The 18,903-nt window shown below is 35.6% G+C and overlaps 1 protein-coding gene across 3 annotated transcripts in view; it reads right to left on the reverse strand.

The window, feature by feature from the left end:
* SOS1 (SOS Ras/Rac guanine nucleotide exchange factor 1) overlaps positions 1-18,903 on the reverse strand; it is a 151,140-nt gene that overhangs the window by 52,560 nt on the left and 79,677 nt on the right. For all 3 annotated transcript variants that reach the window (XM_040496577.1, XM_040496575.1, XM_040496576.1), the window contains exons 4-8: positions 17,370-17,534; positions 15,238-15,447; positions 11,317-11,460; positions 4,522-4,632; positions 4,348-4,446 (exon numbers count right to left, since the gene is read on the reverse strand). In XM_040496577.1, coding sequence (XP_040352511.1) covers positions 4,348-4,446; positions 4,522-4,632; positions 11,317-11,460; positions 15,238-15,447; positions 17,370-17,534 — 729 coding nt within the window. The remainder of the gene's footprint in view (positions 1-4,347; positions 4,447-4,521; positions 4,633-11,316; positions 11,461-15,237; positions 15,448-17,369; positions 17,535-18,903) is intronic.

The following is an 18,903-nucleotide window of genomic DNA, read 5'->3' on the forward strand; positions in this document are numbered from 1 at the left end:
ATAAAGCTGTTTTTTATTTATTTATTTTTGCTTTTTTTTTTTTAAAGTAATACTTTAACACTTTTAGCAGATGCTAAATATGTGCTCTTCAGCTTTCTGTATACCTATCAGAGTATCTTCCTTCTATAAAAAGACTAATAGTTTTAGCAGATTGAAGCTAAGTTCAATTTCTAGTCTGAAACATGCAGTAATAAAAGAAATTACAGGGGCGCATGGGTGGCTCAGTTGGTTCGGCGGCCGACTTTGCCTCAGGTCATGATCTTATTATGGCTTGTGAGATTGAGCCCCACATCAGGCTCTGTGCTGACAGCTCAAGCGTGGAACTAGCTTCAGATTCTGTGTTTCCCTCTTTCTCTGCCCCTCCCCCCTCTCAAAAATAAACATTAAGAAAAATTAAAACAACAAAAAAACTGTGTTTATTCCCCAAATTATACACAGCTCAGGCAGCAGAAAACTGAAGCCTTACTGGTTTCACATGCCAGGGGATAACGTTTAAAGCTGAGAGAATGGCTGGAAATTAAGGATGAAATTTCCAAGTATAAGGGAACCACAGAGACTGTGCCCCCAAATCTGAACATCATCTCTGCCCACACACTTATCTGACTACCAAATCATACATGTGTAGGGGAGATCCAAGAGAATCAGGCTAAAAAAGCAGCATATGGAAATCCTAGAAAGTAAACAGAGATATCAGCTGCTGTATAACACAGAAGAGACAAATTTGCAGCTGAGACCAGGAAAGTTAACTGTCTACTAGAGTAAAAAACCAACAATCCAAAAACAAGAATCCCACAATCCTCAACACTATAGAATCCAGAGTTGTTAACTAACAAACAATAGGAAAATATGACTCATGTTCAAGGAAAAAAAGTCAGTTAATAGAAACTGACACCAAGTGGACCCAGATGTTGGATTTAAGAAAGGCTTCAAAGTGGCTTTTCTGATCATGTTCAAAGAATTAAAGGAAAACATGGTTTTACTGAATGGACAGACAGGGAGTCTGTGGAAACTGTAAAACAAAATCCAAATGGAAATTCAAGAGTAAGCAAGATACTAGCAGTTCTATTGATAGATCAATAAAAAATTACTAATTTGAAGAACAAAGAATAAGATTTAAGAAAAACGAACAATCTTATAGATCTGTGGGACAACATAAAGTGGTTCAACATATCTGTAACTAGAGTTCCAGAAGGAGAGGAAATTAAAGAAAAATGGCAGAAAATGCAACAATAATGTAAAAGCAAGTTAAAATCTGAAGGATGGAAAGGAGTCTGAAACTTTAAACAGGATATCAACCCTAAAAAAATGTTAGGATAGCTCATTTATAAAAATAAAACACCTTTCAAACTACCTATTCTTATCAAAGAGAAAATTACCAAAATTATAAATGCACCTCACAGCAGTTTGATTGATTTAAAATTTAAAACTGGAATAGTACAATAGCCAGCTGTTAATTGTGTTTTTACTACAATGGCTCCTGAATTACACTCTCCTATGCTTAACTCTAGACATTTAACATCTGTAGTCAGCTATAATACCATTTAGCTCACTGCTTTGAACCCATGGTTTCTGGATAAGAATGTCTAAATTTAGAAATCTAGTTTAAGGAATGGAAGCTAGATAGACCTCTGTTGCGCTTATTTTTATGATAGAAGCTGTCTTCTATATCTTCTCTTATTGCTGGTATTAAGACATCAGCTCAGGGGTGCCTGGGTGGTTCAGTCGGTTAGGTGTCGGACTTCAGCTCAGGTCATGACCTCACAGCTCATGGGTTTGAGCCCCGCACCAGGCTCTGCGCTGACAGCTCAGAGCCTGGAGCCTGCTTCGGATTCTGTGTCTCCTTCCTCTGTCTCTGCCCCTCCCCTGCTCATGCTCTGTCTCTCTCTGTCTCAAAAATAAATAAAAACATTAAAAAAAATTTTTTTTTTTAAAATGGGGCGCCTGGGTGGCTTAGTCGGTTAAGCGTCTGACTTCGGCTCAGGTCATGATCTCACAGTCCGTGAGTTCAAGCCCTGCGTCGGGCTCTGTGCTGACAGCTCAGAGCCTGGAGCCTGCTTCGGATTCTGCATCTCCCTCTGTCTCTGTCCATCCCCTGCTCATGCTCTGTCTCTCTCTCTCAAAAATAAACATTAAAAAAAATTAAAAAAAGAAAGACATCAGCTTATAGGCAGTATAAAAAATGGTCTGATGGGGTACCTGGGTGGCTCAGTCGGTTAAGCATCAGACTTTTGATTTTGCCTCAGATCATGATCTTGTGGTTGTGAGACTCTGAGATGAGTGTGGAGCCTGCTTGGGATTCTCTCTCTTTCTGCCTCCCTCTCTGCCCCTCCCCTGCTTGTTCTCTCTCTTTCCCTCTTAAGAAATTAACATTTTAAATAAATAGATAGATAGTTTGAAGCATATAGCAGTTAAAATAAATGCAAAACACGAAAAAAAGAAGATAAATTATCCACAGTAGCAGACGTTTGATATTGTCCAGCTCCCAAACGTAAAGGCAGCAAACCAAAGCCATTAACAAATGTATACAAGATGTTTGCAGAAGGGGTCTGAGGAGCAGATTTCTTTACAAAGAATTTCTGGCACACTATGTGAGGGTCACTAGTGAGTGTTTAAAGTGTATGATGTAGCACAATTTATATTTGCCTTTTCCAATTTGTTTTGTGTAACATTAAAAAAAACCAGACTATTTGGGGAGGATAAATAATCTCTTAATTTTAACATTTCTCAATTAAAAAAAAATTTTTTTTTTAACGTTTATTTATTTTTGAGACGGAGAGAGACAGAGCATGAATGGGGGAGGGTCAGAGATAGGGTGACACAGAATCTGAAACAGGCTCCAGGCTCTGAGCTGTCAGCACAGAGCCCGACGCGGGGCTCGAACTCACGGACCGCAAAATCATGACCTGAGCCGAAGTCGGCCGCTTAACTGACTGAGCCACCCAGGCGCCCCACCATTTCTCAATTTTTGATCCTAAGTTTTCCACTCAACTGCACCACTCAGTTCTAAGTTTTTTTATTTTATTATTATTATTTTTTTAATGTTTATTTATTTTTGAGACAGAGAGAGACAGAGCATGAATTGGGGAGGGTCAGAGAGAGAGGAAGACACAGAATCTGAAGCAGGCTCCGGGCTCTGAGCTGTCAGCACAGAGCCCAACGTGGGGCTCGAACTCACAGACTGTGAGATCAGGACCTGAGCCGAAGTTGGAAGCTCAACCAACTGAACCACCCAGGTGCCTCTCAGTTCTAAGTTTTTATCTGTAATCCTTTCCCACACAATTCCTGTACTTACGCATTTGGGGCTACAATTTTTGTAATATTTGTGATGGTAAGGGGAAAAAGGACCAGTCTTCAAACTGGTCTACTACACAAAAATCAAGGAATATTAAAAAATTTACTGTTTAACTTTAACATATAGCCAAAGTCCAACCATGCGAGCCTTCAGACTAAAGTTGTTAGTGTTCCTATTTTCTAAAATAAAGCTTATTATCACGATAAACACTGCACTATTATAAATGAAATTACATCAACTACAGTCTTATCATTCTGCTGGTCCTCAATTTAATCTTCTCTATAAATACATGGTTATTATGATGTGTTGAAATTAGACTCAGACATGTTTTCTCTCAATTATTTTGCTAATCTTGTACTTTTTATTACCAATAAAACCTAAGAAAGGTATAGAGATTTCAAGTGTTAAATTTTCTATTTTTTCATTTAAGAGAAAGCATACATGATAACCTCAAACTGAATTATGCACACTTAGTCTTATTCAGATGATTAAGTTAGTAATTTTGTATTCCTGTCGGTTTTCACCTGCCTATAGTCCATGTGTATGAAAAATACTGCAGCTGTTTGCTTTTTGCTAGATTTTATGGATGCGTATATCCAAGGTTGTTTCCAAACAATTGGCCATGCAAACAAAAAGGGCACAAGATTAAAATATCTGATGATTCCTTTAAAATTCACTCCTGAAACTAGAGAAAATGCACCACTTTTTTGCAGACTCACTTACACTGCCCCTCCCCTTTTTTTTTTCTTTTATAGAAAGAGGGGGAGGAGAGGGAAAGGCAGAAGGAGAGGGAGAGAAGAATCACAAGCAGGCTCCATGCCCAGTGGGGGGGCTTGATCTCATGACTGTGAGATCATGACCCGAGCAGAAATCAAGAGTCAGATAACTTAACCAACTAACCCATCCAGGCACCCCTACATTTACTTCTTAACTAGAAAAAGAAAATAGATACAGACTAATATTCATAGGTGCTCACATAATAATTCACAAACTGGTAAAAAAAAAAATTGCATCATATTTGAATGTTTTATAAATAGCAGTAAGAGTTATCTTACCTTCAAAAGCTCAAAGTAATGCAGACAGTGGTAAACAGGGGCTAGAAGTAGCCTGGGTAAAACATATTGAACAGCTTCTTTGAAACCTTCGCCTATTGACTAAAAAAAAAAGTGATTAATTTTTTTAAGATTACTTTGCCGACATCATATATCTTGATTTAAAAATTACTATACCTGTAAATAGAGTGCTGCTCCTGGCTTTGATAACTGACTAAGGAAACGATCATGAAAACCAGGCCGTAAGATATCTCGAGCATATGATTCATATGGATCAAATGCCAGTTCCTTAGAAAATAAAGAAGGTAAAACATAAATAGACTTTCTCCAAGTTAAAACATAAATAACCTACCACCAGAAATACAGACAGATGAAATTATGGGTACATCTAAGCTAGCACAATGAGGTACTTCTCTTAAAGCCTCTAAACAAAATTACATGGCTATTAATTATAATTTTTATAGGATAAGTTTAATATTCTCCAGTAAGAGAGTAAGTAAATCAGTTCTTTCTGATAAATAATGGCATTCTTGTATTTTATGATACTTCCCATCAAGGATTCTAGTAGAGCATTATCAACAAAAACAGTCATAAGAATGGGCAGACTTTTGGTTCCAGAAAACAAAGTTTAGCCTGAACAACAAAAAATATAGATATCTACAATGAAGTAAAGTATAATAAACCTTTAGAATACAGGTGCCCAACATTTATTTTCTCAAGGTTATTTCTTAGTGGTAGACTTTTACTTTCACATTCTGTAAGCCAGAGGTAACAGTTTATAGCATCTAAAATTCATTGTTATGGTTTTCACAAGCAATTAAACAAGAGTTTAATCGAAACTGCCCAAAAATTCTATCATCAATCATTAAGAGACTAAACAATTTTAATGGTTAGGTTGTAATCTATTGGTTTTGATGATTCCTGAGGAACAAGAGAATAGGCATCATGATTTTAGCAGAAGCCATCCTATGCTCTAACTTATTTATGGTTTAAGAAACTATTATGAAAACAGTACTCTAGTTTCTAGCAAGAGCTCATTTCTAGGAAGGGTAATTCTAGAAAGAGGAAGAGGACATCTAGTGGAGGAGTACAGAAAGGACTGACAGAACAAATGATGTTTGTGTTGATTACTCTTAATGTTTCTTAGATTTTTTTTTTTTTTTTAAGATTGAATAATGACAATATAAGATCAGAAATCAGGAGACCGGAGTTCTATTCTTTGTGAAACACAATATGGCTTACATAGTTCTAAGTCATCCTGAATTCCTTGAACTGGTTCCTAATTCATTTCCCAATTTCAACTCCTTCAACTACTTTCCCAACTAAAAATTTCTATAATAATGTAAACTGGAAATTGCAGTCCACTGTAGGTTTTACAAGAAGGGATAGTAAGGTTTCAGCAATAACAAGGAGTCAGGTATGGACAGAGTAAATGGGAGAGAGGAATAAAAATGTGATTTGATGCTTTTATCTTGGGTCTCTTGAACTCTAGAAATTATCTTGTACAGAAGATAATGTTTGCCTTCCTCCTCTTTCAATAAACTCAAATGTACTATAGAATTTTTATGACAACTATATACATAAAGGCTGTAGAGTAAAGTGGCTTAAAAGCCTAACTTTAGAGTCATAGGGACTCAGATTCTAATTCTGATTGTACTACTTATTAGCTATGTGAGCTCTGATAAACAAAGCCAGTTTCTTCACTGGAAAATGTGGATAATACCTACTCTCACGGGGTTGTTTTAGGAATTAAATGATAACGTGCAAAATGCTTACAAACAGTGCACGCACATATAAAGTACTGAATAAACGGTATGCAGTATTATAATTTTAACTGGCTAATCTCAAAAGGGAAAAAAATCGCCAACTGGGAATCCAACCTCTCATCACATAGTTTTATCCTTGAGCATAAATTTGTAGAACTCTTAGCACTACTAAGAATCCTTATATAAGTTAATACATGATTTTCTGATTAGTTTACTGGTTAAAATTCAATACAAGATTCACAAAACAATGATCAATATACACAATTGTATATTAATGATTAAAAATGTAGAATATTCTAAACATACAGAAAAGTACATTAGAACAACTCATGTAACTATATTCACCATTTAGCTCCAAAAATTTCAACATTTTCTAATTTCAACATTTTATAATACAATAAATAATAATATAATAAAAGAAAGAATAATTTCTTTAAAAAAAAGGAAAGAAGACAGTTTAGTGGTAATTGATCCTTCTTTCACAAGCTTATCTCCTCCCCTGCTGATCCCCACAGGAAATCATTATCCTGAATTTGAATTTTATCATTTCTATGTATGTTTTTATATCATAATTACACATGTATCAAGAAATAAGGCAATGCTTTCAAACTTTATATAAATATCATAATGTATTTATGCTTCTGCAATTTGTACTTTACATTCAAACTTATGTCCAAGACTTATCCATTTGGATTAATGTAGTTTCTTCCACTCATTTATTCTAAATTCTTTAACATTGTATTGAATAAATATACTTTTTTTGAGATAATTTAGATTCACACGCAACTGTAAGAAATAATATAGAAAGATCCTGTGTGCACACTACTCAGTTTCCCACTAAGGTAACATCTTCCAATAGTACAATATAGTGCAATATCACAACTTGGCCATTGACACTGATGTAGTGAAGTACAGAACATTTCCATCACCACAGGGATCTCTCATTGCCCCTTTAGAATCATACCTCACTCCCTCCCATTACCACCCAAGTCCAAATTATGTATTTTTTTGTTTTGTAGCTCATGCTTTGGTTGTCACATCTAAGAATGCTTTGCCAAAGCCAAGATTGTGAAGATTTAGCCATGCTCTCTTTTAAGAGTTTTATAATTTTAGCTCTTACATTAGATCTATTTTATGTTTGTATATGGTATGAGGCACAAAGTTCAACTTCATTCTTTCATATTCTCACAACTTTATAGTGTCTTTTTGTGAATAGAAGTTTAAAAACTTTAATCTTTTATGGCTTGCACTCTCTAGGTTCTTTACGAAAACTTTTCTTTTTAAATATATTTTTTAATATTTATTTATTTTTGAGAGAGAGAGAGAGAGAGAGAGAGAGAGAGAGAGAGAGAGAGAGAAGGAGGCAGAGAGCCAGAGAGCCAGAGAGCCAGAGGGAGACACAGAATCCGAAGCAGGCTCCAGGCTCTGATTTGCCTGCACAGAACCCGATGTGGGGCTCGAACTCATGAACCGTGAGATTGTGACCTGAGCTGAAGCCAGTCGCTTAACTGACTGAACCACCCAGGTGCCCCAAGAAAGCTTTTCTATCTCAAAGTCATAAATATATTCTCCTATATTCTCTTCTGAATTTTTTAAAAGTTTATTTGAGAGAGAAAGAGAAAATGTGTATACAAGTGGGGGAGGGGCAGAGAGAGAGAATCCCAAGCAGGCTCTGTGCTGTCAGCATGGAGTCCAACGCGGGGCTTGATCTCATGAACTGTGAGATCACGACCTTTAGTTGAAATCAAGAATCAGACACTTAACTGACTGAGCCACCCAGGTGCCCCTCTCTTCCAAACTTTCAAAATTTGCTTTTTGTTTTTTAGATTTTTAATCTGTTGAGAACTTGGGTATGAAGTGAGCTAAGGAAGGAGTTTTTTCTTTCCATATGGATAACCAGTTTTTTTAAAAATAAACATGGATTTATTTTTGAGAGAGAGCACACACAAGCACATGCACGTGAGCAGGGGACGGGCGGGAAGAAAGGGAGACACAGAATCCCAAGGAGGCTCCACACTGTGAGTGCAGAGCCTGACACAGGGCTCAAACCCACGAACCACAAGATGATGACCCGAGCTGAAATCAAGGGTCAGATGCTTAAGGGACTGTGCCACCCAGGCACCCCTGCTGAACACATGCTCTTACATTTAATGAAATCTAGCTTATCAATCTTTTCTTTTATGGTGTTGGTGTCTTGTTTTAAAAATCTTTGCTTGTTCTAAGGTCATGAAGATCTCTCACATTTGCTTCCGCAAGCTTTATTAACTCACTCTTGAATAAAAGTTTAGTTGGACAGAAAATTCTATTTTCCCTTAGTACTTGAAGATATTCCTCAACTGACTGTTAGCATCTATTGTTAAAGAGAAGTCTTCTGTCATTCTAATTATAGTTCCTTTTCAAGTAGTACTCTTTTCTCTCTTACGGCTTTTAAGATTTTCTCTTTATCCTTGATCCATAGTTTCACTGTAACGTTTTTGACTGTAGGTTTATTTTTATTTATCCTGCCCACTATTTGGAATTCATTTTTGACCTGGGAACTCATGTCTTCATTTCTGGAAAATGCTCAACTTTTACCCCTTCAAATTATTCTTCTCCACCATTCTTTATCTGAAACTCCTATTAGACAATATTAAAGTCTTTCAGTGTAGACGTCATTACTCTTAGCTGTTCTAAGAGGATCATATTCTAATCGTGGTTTCTGTGTGTCACATTTTCAGTGAATTCCTCAATTCCTTTCTCCAATTCATAAATTTTCTCTTTGAACCAGGTCTAGCAAATGTTGACTACATAGTGAGTTTTTGTTTATATTTAATTCCCAATATCCCTAATTGTTTGTGAGTTTTTATTTGGTTTTGAGAGAGTGCACACATATGCGTGAGCAGAGGAAGGGTAGATGGGGTGGGGGTGGGGTAGAGGATGTGAAGTGGGCTCTGTGCTCACAGCAGAGAGCCTGATGTGGGGCTCAAACTCACAAACTGTGAGATCATAATCTGAGCCAAAGCCAGATGCTTAACCAACTGAGCCACCCAGGCATACACCCACATCCCTTTTTAAGGAGGCTTCATGCCCAGCACAGATCCCAAAGCAGGGCTTGAACTCATGACCCCAAGATCAAGCAAGACCTGAGCTGAGATCAAGAGTTGGACCCTTAGGGGCGCCTGGGTGGCTCAGTCGGTTGAGCGTCCGACTTCAGCCAGGTCACGATCTCGCGGTCCGGGAGTTCGAGCCCCGCGTCAGGCTCTGGGCTGATGGCTCAGAGCCTGGAGCCTCTTTCCGATTCTGTGTCTCCCTCTCTCTCTGCCCCTCCCCCGTTCATGCTCTGTCTCTCTCTGTCCCAAAAATAAATAAACGTTGAAAAAAAAAAAAAAAGAGTTGTACCCTTAACCGACTGAGCCACCCAAGAGCCCCTAATTGTTTCTTTTGATAGCTACCTGTTCTTCTTTTCCCTCCACTTATTTTTGTTTCACAATGTCTTCTTTATAAATATTTCTTCACTTATCTCTTTGAGCCTCCTAAACTTCTTTTAAAGTCTTCATATGTCTATTGCACAAAATTAATTTCATCTGGAATGATTTTTTTTTTCCTAATGGTTGATTTTGTTAGATATCACACTAAGCATTATTATTTGTCCTGTATTTTGGAATTGCGTGTTAGAGATTTCTTAGGGGGAGGCTTCTAATGTTTGGTTTCCTTTTTTTCTCTCCCATCTCTTTATGATCATTCTTTCAGACCAGAACCTGTTCTGTGATTTTTGGGTCTCAGGCTCTGTAGTCACATTGGCTTAATATTGTGGGATAATTTGTTAAGTTTTAAAGTATATTTGTTATAAGGTAGTGTTTCTGTTCCCCCACCTCAAGTCTACAACTTTCTATAAAACTTTGCAGGCAGGAAATTGACAGATTTCTCTGGCATCCTCTTACAATCAGGGTCTTGAAACAAGAAATCTTGCTCACTTTCACGGAGCACATTTAATCTTCATTATCCTTAAGAGTTGAACACTCAGCTACCAGAGTTCATTACCTTGAATGTCTACTCTATTTCTACTCTACTACTGATCTTATTTTTTAGTCCAGTTTTGCATATTCCTTCTTTTTAAGTTTATAAAAAATATCTATTTATTTATTTTTGAGAGAGAGAGAGCACACAGTGGGGAAGAGGAGCAGAGGGGGAGGGAGGGGGAGAGAGAATCTCAAGCAGGATCCACACACTCAGTGAGGAGCCCACACGAGGCTTGATCCAATGATCCTGGGATCATGACCTGAGCTGAAACCAAGAGTCAGATACTAAACTGACTGAGGCACCTGGGCACCCCGTATATATATTCCTTTTTTTAAAAAAATATACTTTATGACTTCTATGTGTTTGAAGCAAGAGTGGAGGGGCTGTCAGTGAAGCTTAAGCTATTCTGCCTGAAAATCTTAAATTTTTTATTTTACAAACTCAACCCTGTGTTTGTGGATTTTAGAGTAAGAACAAAGGAAGAGCTAAAAATTTCAGAATGACTACCAATGCGAACTTATTAGGACTAACTCATATACTGTAGCATTTGAATACCCAAGGAGAGGGTCACTATTTTTCCACCCCCACAGCATTTGAATCATCTAGGTCCTAGACCTGATTTTCCTATTCACTTCACTCCTCCTATTCCAAATTATAACGTATAGTTATCATATATTGAATAGCTTACTGTGGGAAGGTGGTTAGCTAAATATTTTAGGTAGGTTATTTTAATTTTTACAAAAATCCTGAACCCTATTATTATCTCTATTTTATATATATATAAATGGAGGTTTAAAGATTTGAGATAAATTGCCCACAGTCACATACAACTCGTAAGTAGCAGAATTTAGACCAGAACACAAGTAGTCTAACCTCAGATCCAAGTTCCATGGCTTCTTCATTGACAGGGCATTCATGGACTTTTCTTAGCTTTGCTATATAAGACAGATGATTGAGTGTCAGCTGTAAATGCCTCTCCTTGGTGGGATCTCCTTTTTCATAATGGATAAGAGACTACTTTTTTGTGGGTTTCATAAGACAATAGAAACAAATGTTGACAATGACCCTATGAGGAACAGGCAATATAGCTGAGTGGTCATCAGTTAATATCTATGATTTTAGCTGGAAACATGAATTAAGACTCCAATTTTAATGCAATGTAGGGCTTTTACATGGACCTTTTTGGGTGTATAATTAAAGTACTTACCTCTGCTAAGTCTTCAAAGCAGCTTCCTACTAAGGGATGGGGACTACCTTCATCAGTCATTTCCACAGTATCTTCTATATGGCCCAGTAACTTTACACTAAGTTCATGTATATCTACTATACGACTAAATATATTTTCTACGTCCTGTCGGGAGGAAAAACATATTAATTCAGTTAGGCTATAGAATAAAAAACAAATTTTGAGCCAATAAGTCATTTTATAATCATAACATTTAACATGAAAAATACATTGAGAAATTTTAACAACTTAGAAACGTAAGCAAAAGACAGCTTAAGAATTCTTTATGCAAAGGTGTACAATTTGCAAATATATTTCTTTAAGGTCAGTGGTTCTCAATATACAGCACATATATTTTTTGAAAACTGTTATTTCCTTAAAACAGTGAGAAGACTAGCACTTTTTTACATTTTTGCAAATCTCTAATAGACTTAATAGAAGGTAGCTCGATTTTCATATATATGTATTTAATCTGTTGTGAGACATTGTTTTGGTTAAAGCATACAAAGAAAATCTAGCTTCACACAGATAGGTAGTTGGAAAAGGGAGGAATATTTTAATTGTCTATTCAAATAATTGTAGATATCCTTTTCTTTTTCAGTACAGTTTCTTTATTGAGATGTAAGTCACAAACCATAAAATTCACCCTTTTAAATTGCACTATTCAATGGTTTTCACATATTCAGAGCTGTTCAATTATCAGCAGTATAAAATTCCAGAATATCTTTGTCACCTCAAAGAGAAGGTCTATCTATGTCCATTAGCAGCATCCTCCATTCTTCTTTTCTGCCCAGGGGGTGGCCACCCCTAATCTACTGTCTATCTCCCTGGATTTGCCTATTCTGGACGTTTCATATAAATGGAGTGAACACCCTTTCATGCTAGTATGCCCGAAATCAACAAATGATAGTTTCTTAAAGGTTAGTTGCAAGTGGAATCTGAAACCACATCAATTTTGTACTGTTACATCAAAATCCATCGGGCTATATTAAATTTTGAAAGGATTCTTTACCTATGTGTGTTTTCGTAGCATTATGAATTTGGTCACTTGGAAAACAGTGGTCCATTGAATTTTGCAGATTTTCCAAATGTTAACACATTTAACTATAGAATATTAAAAGACCAAACCTATTAGTATCACCACCGATCTTGGGAGTAGATACAAATTTTCCAAAATTTTATTTCATTTGGAAGCTCAAATTTTATCACTGTCAACAAATATTGCCACTCTCCTTGAAGTGACAGGTTTGTTCGTTTTATTCCCCCATTTCATTCAGTTTTGAGAAATGTCTGCCAAACACACAAGTCTAAATAACTACAGACCTGTCAGTTGTTCTTTCAGGTAAAAGTAGTGTTTCATGAAGAAAATGGCTAGTTCAGTTAGCCATTCAGTCATACAGTGCTTTCCTTCAACGCAGCCACCCTACTTTGGTATGGAGCAGAAGTGCTTACACAAACCTCCTAACTGCCTCAGCGCTTCTCTTACCTGGGCTTTCTCATGGGATGCCCAGCTCTTGTTCTACCAGTAGTGACAGAAAAAACTCCCATGAGTCCAGACAGTCCCCTTTTACTTCATGTCTTCATTCTATTCCTTTGTTATCTCATTTTTGTTACAAGTAGACATGATACAAGAATGCTCAATTCAACACTTGGTGACTTACGATGTTCTGTAGGTCAGATTCCTGGATGGGCTTCTGTCATGGGGTTACACACTTGAAATGTCAACGGATATTTTCTTTAAAAAAGTCCACTGGTTTACCCTCCCATAAGTAGTGTATGGGAGTAACAGTTTGGTCAAACCCTTACATACAACCCTTACATACAAGATTGTCAATCTTAACTTTTAGAAAAATGTCTAGGTAATTGAAAAACAAATACTCATTTGCATTTGTTCAGTTACTTTTTTTATTTGATTATCTTTGACTATATTTTTTTGTCCAATCAACTTTGAAGTAGGATTCATATGCAATAAGATATACCTATTTTGATGTACTTTTAGATGAGATTTTATGATGTTATTTACTCTTATAACTGTCACCACTATCAAGATATAAAACACTTTTATTACCTTGAGAAGTTTCCTTATGTTCAATCCCCATTAATCACCACTATTGCCCCCAGGAAACCAGCAATCTGCCTTCTGTCACTACAGATTAGAATTCTACAATATTAAACAAATGGAATCATACACAATCATATTTGTTTAGTTTCTTAGGTTACGTTTTTGAGATGCATCCATGTTGCTTATATAACTACTTCATTCCTTTTAATTCTGAGTAGTATTCCATACGTATGGACATACCACAATTTGTATATCCATTTACCTGTTGATGGATATTTGGGTTGTTTCCAGTTTGGGGCCATTACAGATAAAGCTGCTATGAACAGTCACAAACAAGTTTTGTGTGGACATGTTTTCATTTCTTCTGGGTAAAAACCTAGGAGTGGAATTGCAGGCAGTAGGGCTAGTTTATGTGTAATGTTACACCAATGGCCAACCTCTTTTCCTAAGTATTTGTACCAGATTACATTCTTACAAGCAACGAGGGAATTTTACATTCCCACAAGCAGTTGCTTCACACTCTTTTCGACATTTGGTAATGTCATTTTTTAATTACAGCCGTTCTAATGAGTTTGTAGTAGTATCTCATTGTGGTCTTAACTTGCATTTCCCTGAGGGCTACGGATGTTGAGCATCTTTCAATGTGCTTTTTGGTCACTGGAATAGCTTCTCTTATAAAGTGTGTAAATTTCCTGCCCACTTAAAATTGTCAGGCTGTTATTCTAATTATTGAATTGTCTAAGTCCTTTATATATTATGGGTTCAAGTCTTTTATTAGATATATGTATTTCAAATAGGTTCTACCAATCCGTGGCTTACATTTTTATTTCTGAGACAGTGTCTTTAGAAGAACAAAAGTTTTTCATTTTAATGAAATCCAATTCATTAATTTTTTACTTTATGGTTCTTGATTTTTGTGTCCTAAGAAATCTTTACCTATTCTTTACTCCTTTATTTTTCAAAACAACTTTATTAAGGTAAAATTTACATACCATGTAATTTATCCATTTAAAGTCAACAATTCAATGTCTTTTTTACTATACTTAAAGGTTTGTGCAACTCATAAACCACTCCTGTTAACTTTTAACGTTCACTCATTGCCATAACTTGAGCCCCAGTGCCAGCTACTGTAGTGAGCACTGCTTTTCTATCAGTCACCCATGCCTAGAGTTCTACCTTAGACAATCTACGAATGCAGCCCCCTTAGACAATCTCAACTGTTCTCAGCATTCAGCATTTCCCCAGGATTCAGTTAGGTTGGTTTGATTGCTATTGTAAGATCAGTAATCCCTTCTCTAATTTTCAATGTTACTGGCTCCCTCTCTTTGCTCCCCAAAATATTGTCATCGCACTTCTATTATGGTAATTACCGTACTGTGTTGCAATTTAACATCAAGTTTACATTTCCATCTTGACTAGACTCAATTTGAGGTAAGGAATTGTTTCCTACTCATCTCTGAATCCTCACTGCCAAGTACTGTATGGTGCCTAACAGTATATACAGGCAGTAGTGATGAAGTATTAGTTGAATGACTCAAATGAGTCAAAATAAACAAAAAAAAATCTTCCACTTTAACAAGAGGCTTTATTCCTTGGAGTACATGGAAAACTGAATTCACTTGCACTTATAGTTCAGTCTAGTTTAGATTTGGTCTTTTCATTTTTGATGTTGAATTTATTGAAACTGTTGTAGCAACTCTGAGATCATAGTCACTATGAATTAAATCACACAGCTTAAAAAGTTATGACAAATTAGCAATCATAAACTACACAAATTCAAATTTAAGGGATCATGTAAAATTAACATGTACAATGATATATGTGTATACAACAATACTTACATTAGCTGAAAATAATTTTGAATTGGAGACAAAGGGCTCTCTAAAAACTTTTATAATTAAATTTAGTTCCCTTATGTACTGTCGAATTTCTGCCATAAATGCTTTTACCAAATCATAGTAAGTTTGCTCTCCTGAGGTGGAAGGCTCTTCATCGGTTAAAGATAATATATTTATATCTTCTACATCTTGATGAAACATATCCATCAATACCTACATAGTCAGAGATATAAAAAAAGTACAGTGAAATATGAATCTGTAGTTAAAGATAAGCACCCTAAGTTGCTCTTTGAATACAGTTCATAAGTGATAAAAAGCAGAAACACAATAATCTCTTCTTGGCTATATTGCCACTGCTTCCTGCATATTTTCTCTACAAACAGAATTCTACATCTAATATCACAAACTGCCTCCTCCAAGCTCTCTGTTAATACTGCTACCTGTCTGTCTCTCTTGTTAACCTATTAGTTCAAATTTGTTCCCAAACTTTGTCTTAGACTTCCCTTAGTTTCCTCTGTTTCATACCCTTGTCATCACCACCTCATTCCAGGGCCTCACTGCCCTGTATCTGAATAATTCACAGTCTGCTAATTGGCCTCCTTGACTACGTTTGTTGGAAACTGATCAAAACTAGTCCTGCTTCTTCCAAGAAGCCTATTATTATTCTCTTACTAAATCTCACCTTTCCCCTTCTATAAATTTTGACATCATTATCTCTACAACATGATGAAATATTTTATCTTGTATTACTCTGTGCTTGTTTCACAAATGTAAATTTCCCTTCATCAACTCTGCAGCCTTGTTTTATACTTCTTTTGCATCTCCTCTCTGTGTAAGCTCATAGTATGTACTAAAAAATATTTTACTTATCTGATTTAAAAGCTAACAAATATTTTATATTCATTGAAAAATATTTTAAAAACCAAATAGTTATTCATTTAAAAATGTCAATACATTTGAGACCCTTCCTCAGATCAGGTGATTTTTACTCTATATGCTCACATTCTAAAAGAAAAAATAAACACTAGAACATAATTAAGTGGATTCAGTAATCAGAGAGAATAGTCCAAATCAATAAGAGTATAGTGAAAAAATGGAACGAAATGCTCATCTGAAAATATTTTCTTTTCTGAAAAGTCATTTTCATAAAATAAAAATATTGAGGCAATCTAGAGTAATAACTAAGAGCTTTAGAATGAGATCTAGAGTTTGAGTCCAGGTTTTGAAACTTCTTAGTAAGTTCTGGGTCAATTTCTGTATCTCTCTAAACTTCAGTTTCCCTTTTATAAAGAGTACCTACCTTACAGGGGTACCACAAAGACGAAAGGAAATAAATTACATATATGCTTAACTTCAATAATGTTTGCTCTTTTTATTTTTAGTAGGCTCCACACACATCGTGGAGCCCAACGCGGGACTTGCACTCATGACCCCAAGATCGAGAGTCAGACACCTAATTGACTGAGCTACCCAGGTGCCCCAATGTTTGTTCTTAATATTTTTATAATAAAACCACAGAAGTAGTATCTAAAGAGAGTTAGGTGTTGAAATAAAGCCCTCAAGAGTTTAGTATTTTTACATTTCCAAAATTTGTTTTCAAAGTTCATCATCTTCTAAGTATTCCAATCTAAATACTTTAAAGAATTTCACTAATAAGAGATTATTACTATCATTTACTCTACTTGCAGGAACACATAAAAGAAAAACTGCATGACATTTTTAAACACAGTTTACAGGCAGCTGGGTGGCTCAGTCAATTAAACATCTGACTCTTCATTTCGGTTCAAGTCATGATCTCATGGTCTGTGAGATCGAGCCCCAGGTCAGGCTCTATGATGACAGTGCAGAGCCTGCTTGAGATTCTCTTTCTCTGCCCCTCCCCCACTCACAGGTTTGCTCTCTCTCTCTCTCTCTCAAAATAAATAAATAAAACATTTTTAAAAATAAACATGGTTTAATACTATATATATAATACTCTATTTCCATAAAGTGATATCTTGTGTAGTTGCTATTAGACTACTGGAAATATACCCTAACACATAATATATAATTTTATTATCTGAATAGTATGTTAGCATCCAATAAATCAGGAATAAAAACTTAAGAACAAGACATACAGAAGATCAGTATCCTACCTTATCAGCACACATTGCCACTTTAATATCTTGTTTTGTAATTTCATAATGCCGTATATTTCGTACATAATTCCCCACCAGCTTTAAAATGTCTGCAGAAATGTATTCTAATACTGCTACTATGTAAACAGAAACCTGGTGGTCAATTTTATAACCTAGGACCTCCTGAAAAATTAAAAGAAAAACATGTTTAAAAATCAGATACTATAAATTTGACACACTGATTAAAAATTTAAAAAAACATGTATACAATTTAGCTTAACTTTTACTGAGGCCTGTGATTATCAACAACATTTCATTGTAAGTGGTTCATCTATGAATAATATACATATTGCTATTTGGAAATGTAGGTAGAGCAAAATTACCTACGATCATGTAAAATACTTAATAAGTACAGATTACTAAATAGATCATCCTTAACTTAAGAAGGGAAGCCCCAGTTTGGGGGACAGGAGAAATGCTCACTTTACCTAATTCAGAATACCTGGAATTAACTATGACAAAAGAGGTTTTTTCTTTATTCAGAACAAAAGTTAATGTATTATTGATATCTGGGAATATGTACACTAGCCTTATACCTCTGTTCTTCATTCCAAAGGAATCTGGGATCCCAAAACCCTGGTGGTGCATTTCTGGTATTTGTACTGTTTTAATGAGAAAAAATTTATGCTATGTTCTACTGAACAACAGCGGTTACTAAGAACATGTTAAATAGTATTATTAGACTTCAAAGAAGGTATGGGCTTTTGTGGGGCTGACCAGTTGCTACAGGGAAACAAATTCTATTTTCTAAACAATCCGATTTAAAAAAAACCTTTGAAACACCAAGTTTACTTATAAGTTGGAGGCAGGTGGCATTTACCTTTAAAAATATGTAAAAACTATGAAATGGCTATAGTGATAAAGATTTATTAATAAACTGAAATGGTATCTGCAATTAGATCATAAAATTCACAGTTCAGGATCATTACTGACACAGCAGGCACATACCTCAATGTGTTAATTCTCTCAGAATAAAATTCAATGTATGGCTAGTAAAAATTAGGAAAAGAGAATTATACAGAAGTATGTAGTTACTAGTAGTTTAGTAATTCTCTATAGCTTGCACTTATTTCCTCAGACCAGTAAAATACAGACAGATATTTCTATTCCAACAACCCGAGTACAAAACATAACCTTTGACAGTCTTAAACATAATCCAAGTGTTTAGTCTTAAATCTTAAGTCTTGGACGAGATCAAACAGACCTGAATTCCCTAACACCATCACTTGGAGCCCTGTGAACATGGACTAAAAGTTACTTAATCCATTTTTGCCTCAGTCACCTCATCTACAAACTGGGGATGACAATAATAACTTTGTTGAGTAATAAAGTTTAGAGGTAATGTATGCAAAAGCATTAACATTTTGCTTGTATTATAGTACATAAAAATGATTGGTATCATAAGTATTAAGGTTTTAATTACTATAATACCTATATTTTTGACGTGAGAGTTAATCTATAGTTTGTTAATCTTATTAAATAAATAGAAACA

This window comes from Herpailurus yagouaroundi, unplaced genomic scaffold, assembly GCF_014898765.1.
Source record: "Herpailurus yagouaroundi ecotype Mexico unplaced genomic scaffold, PumYag 188, whole genome shotgun sequence".
In the NCBI taxonomy this organism is placed as follows: Eukaryota; Metazoa; Chordata; class Mammalia; order Carnivora; family Felidae; genus Herpailurus; species Herpailurus yagouaroundi.